We start from the raw sequence: 11,871 nt of genomic DNA, 5'->3' as shown, positions 1-11,871 counted from the left end.
CCGGCCACCGCAAGCCTCGACCTGCTGGGCTCCGGCGATCCTTCCGCCTCAGCCTTCCAAGTAGCCGGAATTACAGGCATGCGCTACCACGCCCGGCTGATTTTTTGATTTATTGTAGAGATGAGGTCTCGCTGCCCAGGCGGGTCTCAAACCCGCGGGCTCAGGCAATCCACTCACCTCAGCCTCCCAAAGGCGCGGGATTACAGGTTGAGCCACCGAGCCCGGCTAGGTGTTCAGTTTTAACAGTACAGTATACTACATTCTTTTTAAAGATGTCATATCTTTGCAGACCTGGATTTTCTGCAGCTATGATCTTAAAAACCAAATACTGCACAAAAAGCAGTGTAAGACAGGAAATAGGTATGGTTAGAGTGTCCAATCTGAGTCCAAGGCTCAAAAAGGAAATAAAAGTTATTATTTTTTCTTTCAGTTTGTGTTTTAAGAATGAAATTAAGTAGTTACCATTTATGAATAAAATGAAATATTTTAAGAAAAAACAATATTTTTATTTCAATGTACATATGTTATTTTTTCAAATGGCTACTTATCAGGATGTAAGTATTTATCTAACTGTTTAAACTCAACTACTTAATAAAAAGTATTGTTAGGAATTCCATTTAGTTTAGGGTGTCATGAAAAAACTACTGAGAAACTAAGAATGCTATAGTTTGAGGACCTCAGGCCTACACAATAAACCCCGACCTACTTCTCTAAATGCGTCAGCACCTCTCAAATCCACATCCTGAACGACAAGGACAGGTTTGTCTCCATCTAAAATGTCCCTCCTGACCTTGACTACTAGGTGGATTCATTCTTTAAAGACAGTGATTAAGCATTACCTTCAAGATGAAAAGTAATAGAAAATGTTTATATTCACCTTTTAAACAGCAAGTAAACAGTTTCCTATCATCTGCATCCCTTTTCTTTTATCTGAACTTAATAGCCAGAGGAAACTCACAAAAGTACAGACAGGGAACCAGAAAACCAGCACTTTTCTGACTATGTCAATCCCAAGTTTTGTGATATTAGGCAAGGATTTTTTTTTTCTTTTCCATTTATAAAATGAGAAGTTAGTAATAAATGATCCTCAACATACTCCTCAGCTCTACATAATTATCTTAACCAAAACAGACTAGTTATCAAAAAGGATCTACCGCAGCTCAGTTAAGAAAATAAAAATTTTCCTAAAAATATCCTTTTAACCTAATCCTTCTTGCCTTTTGACAAAATGAAATTAATTTTTTAAAAAAATCCTGTTTTGTAAAGTGTTTTAAAATCACGTACAAAAGAATAACAACAAAATGCAAAAAGCAGGAGCTGTCTTTGCGGTCTTCAACAGTAAGAAAGTAACCATTTGTAAAGAAATATATTCTAAACCCTAGGATAGAAATACTATTGATTATTATAGACACATGTGTAAAAGTCTATATTTACCTCATTTTTTATTGTTTCTGCTTTGGTCTTTTCCTTTGACCCGGATGTTGGCATTTCCTTTGTATGCCCATCAGGAATGTATATCAAAATGCATGGGGATTCTTTGCAACTATATGGGCTAAAAAGAAAATGAAAAAACAAAAAAGTTTATTTGGACAAAATTATCTAAACAGCAATTAAAACCGAAAACCTAGATAAAGACAATAGCGTGGAGTTAATGCTTTTCAAAGTATAACATAGTTCATTTTCTTACTATTCAAATCAAAGGCTTTTTAGAGTAGCTTAAAAACGACAAATATGAAAATAAAAGTTAACAGTCCTTATCACAAACTTCCAATTTATGAACTTTCATAGATATGCATATGCTAAACTCAGGGTAAAAGTACATTTATTCTGCTTGCCACCAGAAATGGCATTAGTGGATGTTAATGATATCAGTCGATGTTAATGAAATGTATCTATATACTATACCTACTCTGCTTCTAAGCTGAAGAATTTCTGCAAAACTTTATAAAAATTTCTAAATTCTAAAGGGTACAATAATTAGTAATAATCCACTGCCTCTGAGATCATTCATGAGCAAAAATCTCTGCAAACAAAGTTAATAGCCACAAAGTAAAACTTTTTTAAAAAGAAATTTCAGTAGCAATTAATAGCTTTATTGCAATATAATTCACACCCTAAAAAATTCACTCTTTGAAACTACATAATTCAATGGTTATATAAAGTTGTGCAATCATTATCATTATCTAATTTTAGAACATTTATTTCATACCAAAAGGAAGTCCTACCCTTTAGGTACTACTCCCTAGTATCCCCATTCCCCTAGTTCCTGGCAACCACTAATCAATTTTGTCTCTATGGATTTGTATACCCTGGACTTTTCATATAAATGGAATTATACAATATGTGGTTTGTCTTGAATGGCTTCTTTCACTTAGCATAATGCTTACAAGGTTTATTCATGTTGTAGCATGAATCAGTACTTCACTCCTTTCTATGGACACACCACATTTAATATACACATTCATCAGCTAATGGATATTTGGGTTGTTTCTACTTTTTTGGCAATTTAGAACAATGCAGCTACAGTCATTCATGTGCAAGTTTTTGTGTGAATATAAGTTTTTAAGTTTCTTGGATACATATACAGTAGATCTGATGGATCAAATGGTGACTCTTAATTTTTGAAGAAACTGCCAAACTGTTTCCCAAGTAGTTGAACCATTTTACATTGTTATCAGCATAAAGAGCTTCAATTTCTTACTGGGCACTGTGCATACACTGGTTATATGCATGATCATATTTGACTAAAGGTAATGTGATACTAAGATGACTATCTTCTCATGAGCTTAAATTCTAGTGGTGGAAACAAAATAAGTAGATAGTTTCAATAGTGTGTGGTAAATATTCTAAAGAGTAAAGTGCTAGATGTTATGGGAACACACAGATTGAGCATTATCCAGATTGGAGGAAGGCAAGAAAGCTGTAAAGGAAGTAACAGCTGAAAGGTTTCTCAGATGAATAAAAAGAGGCAGGGCCATTTCAGGAAAAGGCACAGAGGTTTAAAGGCACTTGATACCTTTGGAAAGCCTCAGGCAGTCCACTATATTAAGCAGAAGGGCTCAGAGAGAGGAAATTGCAAGAGGTATGGCTCGAGCTGGTAGAGAGGCCATAACATGAAAAATCTTGCATGTCTAACTAAAAAAGTTTAGATTTCACACAGAAGCCAACAACAATTTTTAAGCAGGGGAAAAATGTGATAAAATTGTTACTTTGAAATTTTCAAACAAAATCAGAACATTCAGGGTGGTATGGTATCTATTCTTAGAAATTTTCAGACTGATGGCCATGTGAAACTGGATTGGAAAAGGATAAATGGCAGCAAAGAAACACTTTACAACATGTTTTGGCAATCAAGGAAAAAATGCTAAGGGCCTTGAAATAAAGCAAAACAGTGGATCCACAGAGATAGACTAGAAAGCAGTATAAACAACAGCATTTACTGATTGGAAAAAGAGATGAAGGAGAAGAACAAAGATAATACCTAGAGATAATACCTAGGTAGTATCCTGGAATTTTTAACACACTGAATTTGAGGTGCTTAAAAGACATCTATTCAAAGATGTCTACAAGGCAGTTAGGTTCCCAAGTCTGGATCTCAGGAAAGAGGTCTGACTACATAGTTACGGAGATAAAAATTTTTTTAAAAATAGCAGACCCAAAAAACCTCAAAAGGAACAGAACAAAAATTTACAGACTGAAAGTTCTTCTAATAATCCCATTATTTCATGGTTTAAAAAGAAAAACATACAAAGATTGGTTATTTTTTCCCCTCTAAATGTACCCTGTTCATAGTATTTACATTCTATAGTATATCTAGTAAAAACACACTATAAAGAAAAGGTAATAGCAATAATTTTCATCCACAGATAAGGTAATACACAGTACTAAAAGTTTTTCTTTATATTTGGATACATGAAGATTATTATAAGATGGTTTAGTTTTAGAAGTGGATAATTTTATTATGTTCAATGTAAATTATGTTTGAAAGATTACTTGTTAAAGCTATTTAAGTTTGAAATAATAAATATAAAACAAATCAAACTGAGCAAAGATTTGTCAGATATGCAATTTTTGCGAAAGTTCTATTTTAAAAACATGCCCACACCCTTCCTATTTAACATAATACTGGAAGTCCCAGTCAGAGCAATCAAGCAAGAAAAAGAAATAAAAGGTAACCAAATAGGAAAACAGGACGTTGAATTATCTCTTTTATAGATGATATGATTCTATATCTAGAAAACCCTGAAGATTTCACCAAAAGACTCCTAGCCATGATAAACAACTTCAGTAAAGTCTCAGGATACAAAATCAACACTCAAAAATCAGTTGTGTTTCTATACACCAACACTGTTCAAGCTGAGAACCAAATCAAGAAAACAATCTCATTTACAATAGCCACAAAAAAAATAATACCTCAGAACACACCTAACCAAAGAGGTGAACGATTTCTACAATGAGAACTACAAAACACTGCCAAAAAAAATCAAAGATGACACAAACAAATAGAAAAACATTCCATGCTCATGAATTGGAAAAATAGATATTGTTAAAATGTCCACACTACCCAAAGCAATCTACAGATTCAATGCAATCTTATCCAACAACCAGCATCACTTTTCACAGATCTAGAAAAACCAATACTTAAAAATTTATAAAGCAGCAAAAAAGAGCCTGAATAGTCAAAGAAATCCTAAGCAAAAAAAAAGCCAGAGGTATCACATTGCCAGACTTCAAACTTTACTACAAGGCTATAGTAATCAACACTACGGTACTGGCATAAAAACAGACACAGACCATTGGAACAAAATACAGAACCTCCAAATAAAAGCACTGACCTACAACCAACTCATCTTGAACAAAGCTGACAAAAACAAATATTGGGGAAAGGATACCCTATTTAACAAATTAGAACACTGACTGAAAATATGCAGAAGAATAAAGCTGGACCCCTACCTCTCACCACACACAAAAAATACTCAAGATGGATTAATGACTTAAATATAAGACCTCAAACTATAAAAATCCTAGAAGAAACCCTAGGAAAAACTCTTCTGGACAACAGACTAGGCAATGAGTTCATGACCAAATAAATATTCAAAAACCAAATGAAGCAAAAACCAAAACTGACAAAGTGGGACCTAAGCTAAAGGGCTTCTGTACAGCAAAAGAAACCATTAACTGAGTAAATAGACAACCTATTAAATGAGAGAAAATATGCAAACTATGCATCCAACAAAGGCCTAATATTCAGAATCTATAAGAAACTTAAATCAACAGAAGGAAAAAATTAAAAAATTAAAAAGTGGGTAAAAGACATAAATAGACACTTCTCAAAAGGAAGCCAAAAACATGGAAAAAAAATGCTCAACATCACTAATCTTCAGAGAAATGCAAATCAAACCACGATGAACTATCATCACACATTTCAACAGCCATAATTAAAAATTCAAAAAACAACAGATGGTCGTGAGTTTGTGGAGAAAAGGGAACACTCATACACTACTGGTAGAAATGTAAGCTTGTTCAGTCCTTTTGGAAAGCAGTTTGGAGATGTCTCAAAGAACTAAAAATAAATTTACCATTCAATCCAGTAATTCCACTACTGGATATATTCCCAGAGTATAACTGTTCTATTAAAAAAGACAGCTGTTACGCCTATGTTTATCTAAGCAAAATATAGTTTTGCTATTCATAGCAAAAACATGGAACAACCATAGGTGCCCATCAATAGTGGACTAGATTTTAAAAAGTGATATAAACATACCATGGAATATTACACACAAAAAAACAAAATTATGTCCTTTGAATCAACATGGATGCAGCTGGATGCTATCATTCAAAATGAATTATCACAGAAACAGAAAACTGAATACCATGTGTTCTCACTTATAAGTAGGAGCTTGGCCAGGGGCAGTGGCTCATGCCTGTAATCCCAGTACTTTGGGAGGCCGAAGTGAGAGGATTCCCTGAGCCCACAGGTTTGAGACCAACCTGGGCAACATGGCATGACCTCTTCTCTACAAATTAGCTGGGTGTGGTGGCACGCACCTGTGGTTCCAGTTACTTGGAAGGCTGAAGTGGAAGGATCACCTGAGCCCAGCAGGTGGAGGCTGCAGTGGCTGTGAGCATGCCACTGCATTCCAGCCTGGGCAGCAGAGTGAGACTGACTCAAAAAAAAAAACAACCAAAAAAAAAAATAAGTGGGAGCTCAACATTGGGTATACACAGGCATAAGTATGGGAACAACAGACACTGGAGACTCCTAAAGGCGGGGAAAGAGGAGGGGAGCAATGGTTGAAAAGCCACCTATGCTGTACTACACTTTACCACCTGGGTAACAAGCTTAATAGAACTCCAAACCTCACCATCACACAATACACCTATATAACAAACCTGCACGTGTATCCCTTGAATCTAAAATAAGACAAAATAAAAAAGAAAGTATAGACTCTTTTTAAAAGATGTAATTCCATCAAATGTGATATTGTTATGAGGGAGGACTCCACTTCTGAAGGACATGGAAGGGTTGATAAATTCTTTAAAGCATTATGTGCGTAGGTTTTTAATTTAATCATTTGTTCTGGAGAAAAGTGTGTCCCGTAAAATATACATATATATAAAACTCATGATAAGGACTTAAAGTGTTTTCATTTAGATGTTCAGTTACATTTATTTACCTAACGGGTTCATAAGGTTGATCACATATGAAGAATCCTCTTCTCTGGAGCTGTATAATGTCTCCTTTTTTCAAATCCTTAAGGCAGGGATCCCCTAGCATTAGTTCTTCATGCTATAAACATGATAAAACACCAAAATACACTTTTACAAAATCAGAGCACTAAAACAACTCTAAATTGCAAGCAGTTTTTCCAGTAACTAGAATATTGCCGACTTAAGCAGATATGTTAAAAAGTTTACTTCCTGAGCACACAGGGAAAAGATGAAAAGTTAAAACAAATGATAATTTGATTTATCACATTGCAAAAAGTTAACATTTATAAAAGGACTGGCTTGAGGAAGCATTTTACATAGCTTGGTTGGTATTCCTACAGAAATAAATAATTTCCTTGCCATAAATACGAAATATAATGCAAGAAGTACATAATAGACTTAGCTGAAAGGCATGCTAGCAAAGCACCTAACAGCAAGAGTCAGGATATATGGGTTTGAATCTCAACTCTACTATTTACTGTTTATCCTTAGGCAAATTACTTAACCCCAATGTGCTTCACTTTCTATCATCTTTTTATTTAAATACAGTTCTATAGATCTGACCCATTTTTATCTAAGGAATCAAAATATATAAAATTCATTTTTAAAATTCTAAAGAAAATTTGATAAAATATGGTTTCTTTCTAGTTTTCTAGAGACAGAGTCTTGCTCTATCGCCGCAGTGGTGTAATCATAACTCACTATAGCCTCAAACTTACTACAGGCTTAAGCAATCCTCCCACTCCCACCTTCAGAGTAGCTAATACTACAGACAAATACCGCTATTCCTCGCTAAAAAGTAGTTTCTTTTAGAAGGTTACCTTACTGTTCTTGTTGACATACTGCTTAAAGTCCTCATCTTTTCCTAGCACTGGCTTTGTAATCAAGTGTTCATATGTGACACAGATTGCTGGAATAGGAAGAGCGTGTGTAGTCTCCGCAAGCCAAGTGATCTTGGTAGTTTTCTTATAGTCTTTGTTCTCCAAATTCAATTTTGCATCAAGAGATACAATTTTTCCACCTGTATTTCTAGATATAAGATTGAAAAGTATTTACAAGGAATTAACCATAGCTACCATAAATGCATTATTTTGATCTATAATTATTTTACATTATAAAATAACTTATTTTATTTTTTAATACATTAATTTTTAAAATTTCAAATCAAACATTTATTTGCACTTCTAATATGCCAGATAAATACAAGTTAATAGATGAATAAAATATAATCCCTGCTACCAAGACACTAGTAATCCACTGAAGAATACAGCCACATACACTTGATGAAAATATACTTAAGAATTGAAAGTCACCTACATTAAGCATTATAAAATCTGAATTACTATATTTAAAAATATTTAGCAATTATTTGCAATCATATGTAGTAACTATGCAGGACTTGAGTTTACATAAATTAATTTTAAGCATACTTTACATTTATATAATCTGAAAATCAAATTAATAAGTAGAGCATATTAAAGTAACTAGAAAGCCAAATTTTATCATTAGCCACCAATTTTAAAATTAAGTTATACATATAAATCCTTTCTGAAAGATCACATCAGGCATTGTATAATAAGAAATTAGATGGTAAAGAGGGTCTCTAAAGCATTTACAACAATTTTTTTACACGCAGATGTAGTAATTTTCACACAATTTTACCACAAGTAAAAAATATCCTGACAGCCTATTAGTAAACTGCAAAATACATGGAAAAAAGTTTAATTTGTGTCTAGAATTTGCAGTATCTATGTTGAGACAGATTTACTAGTCAGCAACATGAATGGGTCTGAATTAGGTAATAGTTAATAAGCAAATAAAATACTTTTTTTTCCATATTTACTTGAAAACCAACAAAAAGTTCTTACTTGTGTATTTTTGTAATGTTGATGTTGCCCCAATTTATAAATGTAACCATCTCGCCCTCTGAAAAAGTCTCTGCATCAGCACCTTCAATGAAAATTTTGGGACTATACCACACAGGCTTCAAACCAATATCAAGATTCTGATTAATAAAGAAAAGAAGAGTTTTGGTTGAAGAAACAACTTACTGAATTCAGTATGCAAATTTATACATTCCTTCATTTTATTATTTAAACAAAAGTTATCTGTGTTATCATACTGTTAACAGTTCACTGCTGTATAACGAAGAAAATCCTTTACTTTTCCTCCATCTACTTATTGTAACATAAATGTATTCCCAATTTTGTTCTTAGCGTTTAACCCACATATATTGTTATAAAAACAGTCATACTGGTCTCAGAGTAGAAATCATTAGTTTGAATTCCAGCTCTGTAACACTGAATCTGCCACATGACCACTAATATAATGGAGTTAGATGGGGCAGTTTGCTCCTGAGATTACTTCCAACCTAAAAGAATAATTAACTGATTTCACAGATAAAAATTTTCTACCTTTCCTGTGTGTATTATATGAAAATAAAAAGACATACAAAGAATAAAAAGAAAAAAACATAAGAAGATCCCTTGAAACAAACATTAATTGTATGTGTTTAATAATTGTTCAATGAATGCACCAATGCCTTTGAGAAAAATCAGTATGTTGTAGCAACTGATATTATACTGAGCTCAGAACAGAATACTGACAGGCTAAATACAGAAATCTTTGTGAGGGAAATGTTCATAGAAAATTCCACAGGTCAATTTGAGTAACCCAGTCACAAATTAAGAGTTTGTTTTCTAATCAATTAGATCTTGTTTAACAATAAGCACTACTTAGTAATTTACTTTAAGCTATCTGACCATAACTGACATTTAACAAAAAGGTACTCTTAAGTTTTATTCTCACCATTCAAATTTTAAAACATACAGTAAGCTTCACCTTTATGCTAACTGTATAGAAGGTGATATGATAGGTCAGATACCACCAGTCACTTAATTGAACAAATCAGGTGTAAGATAAAGGCAAAGCCAAATCAATCAATGAAACACACTCACACACACACCCCCTAAATATTATTAGGGTTCAAATCTTTAATATTAAAAAGTAGCTAATGTCACACTTAGAAAGACAACAATATAAGGCTAAAATTTAGAATATTTATAGCTCTACACAATGCACATCTTTTTTCTTATATTAACATATACATTTTGTAGAGACAGGGTCTCACTATGTTGCCCAGGCTAGTCTTGACCTCCTGGCTTCAAGTGATCCTCTTGCCTTGGCCTTACAAAGTGTAGGAATTACAAGTGTGAGCCAATGCACCCAACTACAATGTGTATCATCTTATACATTAGTCTATAAGCATTAATAGCTATGAATTTGTGTATTAGTAGATGAATGAGTCTATGAACATAATCTTCAGTACATAATGAAGTGATTTATATACAATTCATGACTGCCAAACAAGCAGTCATGATTATCCAAAATGCCGATGCTTAGCAAAGAGGAGCTCTATGTGACCAGTACTTAAAAAAATTTCTATTCAGAATTTAGATGGGACAGATACCATTTTCACATTACTTATACTTTCCAAAACACAGCAAATGGCAGTGTGACAGACTCTAAAGTCAAGTTGTGATTCAATAGTAATAGGTCTAATATTCTGGCTTAAAGATAAAGGTTTGGGAGGTGGAGGCGAGAGGACTGCCTGAGCCCAGGGTTTCGAGACCAGCCTGGGCAACTTGGCAAGACCTCGTCTCTACAATAAATAAAAAAATTAGCCGGGTGTGGTGGTGCACGCCTGTAGTTCCAGCTACTTGGAAGGCTGAGGTGATAGGATCGCCTGAGCCCAGCAGGTCAAGGCTGCGGTGATTTTGAGCGTGCCACTGTACTCTAACCTGGGCAACAGTGAGACTCTGACTCAAAAAAAAAAAACACAAAAGATACAGGTGACAGTGAATAACCTTGTCAATAAAGAATGCATCCCAACTTCCATATAAAGTTGAGAGTATGGATTATAATACCTCATCTTCCAGAATGACTCTAGGAAAAGATAAATTCTTACTACATACCATTATGCTCTTTCTACAGAATAAAAAATAAGCACCAACTGAGCATAACAGTTCTGTGGGATGTGCTGTGGATTATTTCTAGAATAAACTTCTTCAGCAAAAAATCCACAAAAAGATTTACTTCAAATGGCTTTAAATCTGACAATGTTGAAAAGAAAATGATCCTAAAACCATGCTATTGCCATGAAAGCACATGCTCCCTTTTATTATCCTGCTTCTTCTTTTAACAGAGAGAAAAACACTGGTGAAACTGTAGAGTGACCTTTGGATGTTTGGCTACTTCTTTCATCTCCTCCTGAGCTTCAGGGACATTCACTGGGATCACTTCTTTCTTCAATAATGCAACATATCGGGGAGCTACTGGGTCAATAACCTGCAAAAAATATAGCTTAGTGTTATAACACTGATATGTTTTTAAAAGCAACATAAATAAACAGCAGCACAGGATTACTAGCTGGCTTTGTTGTTACTGCATTTACTAATTTTTTTGTTTATCTGTTAACTCTTCTCTAGTATTTAATGTAAAGTAGAAAAAAAAAATCATCATAAACCAAGACTACATGAGTGATTTAGAGTTCTTCCCAAGAATAACTACTGGCAAGTAAAAAAAAAGATAAAAGCAATTAAAGCATAATATTTGAGTTATTTTGAAAACCATTTTAAAATCTGGTATTAGAAGTAAGGAAAAATGATCCTATGGGGTTATATATTCATCCTACAGGTAAATGTGATATTCAATTTTGTATTTTGGAGAAGCCCATTTTAAGGAAATATAGATATTTGTGTGTCTCGGTATTGTTTTCTACAATCAGTGTGAGGCAACACATCATCATCAAAAGCAGAACAGCATCGGGTCACTATAATAAGGCATCTCTATAGATTAAAAATATAAACAAGATATTTCTATCGGTTTACATGCTATAATGTATGTGTGCCATATATATGTGTGTCCATATATATATATATATATGAAGCATACGCTACACACACACACACATACACATATATATACACACACAGACCAGTGTATTCCCAGTACCTAACTATGGCCTGTCACATACAGGTAATCAATAACTATCAGATTAACTGAATGAAGGAATGGTCATACCCATTACACTCTAACCTATTCTACTTCCAAAACAGTAGTAGCATCCCCTTCTAGAGCTGATATATTTTGTCACTTTAC

At 33.8% G+C, this 11,871-nt stretch overlaps 1 protein-coding gene across 5 annotated transcripts in view; it reads right to left on the bottom strand.

Moving 5' to 3' along the window:
- Window positions 1–11,871, bottom strand: part of EPRS (glutamyl-prolyl-tRNA synthetase) — an 87,991-nt gene that overhangs the window by 37,476 nt on the left and 38,644 nt on the right. For all 5 annotated transcript variants that reach the window (XM_008055308.1, XM_021711022.1, XM_021711024.1 and 2 more), the window contains 5 exons: window positions 10,948–11,058; window positions 8,580–8,716; window positions 7,533–7,740; window positions 6,678–6,790; window positions 1,435–1,552 (listed from right to left, as the gene is read on the bottom strand). In XM_008055308.1, the coding sequence (XP_008053499.1) occupies window positions 1,435–1,552; window positions 6,678–6,790; window positions 7,533–7,740; window positions 8,580–8,716; window positions 10,948–11,058 (687 nt within the window). The remainder of the gene's footprint in view (window positions 1–1,434; window positions 1,553–6,677; window positions 6,791–7,532; window positions 7,741–8,579; window positions 8,717–10,947; window positions 11,059–11,871) is intronic.

Source organism: Carlito syrichta, unplaced genomic scaffold (assembly GCF_000164805.1).
Source record: "Carlito syrichta isolate Samal-C Ts95f unplaced genomic scaffold, Tarsius_syrichta-2.0.1 Scaffold301817, whole genome shotgun sequence".
Classification (NCBI taxonomy): Eukaryota; Metazoa; Chordata; class Mammalia; order Primates; family Tarsiidae; genus Carlito; species Carlito syrichta.
This window is presented reverse-complemented; position numbering and strand designations above follow the sequence as displayed.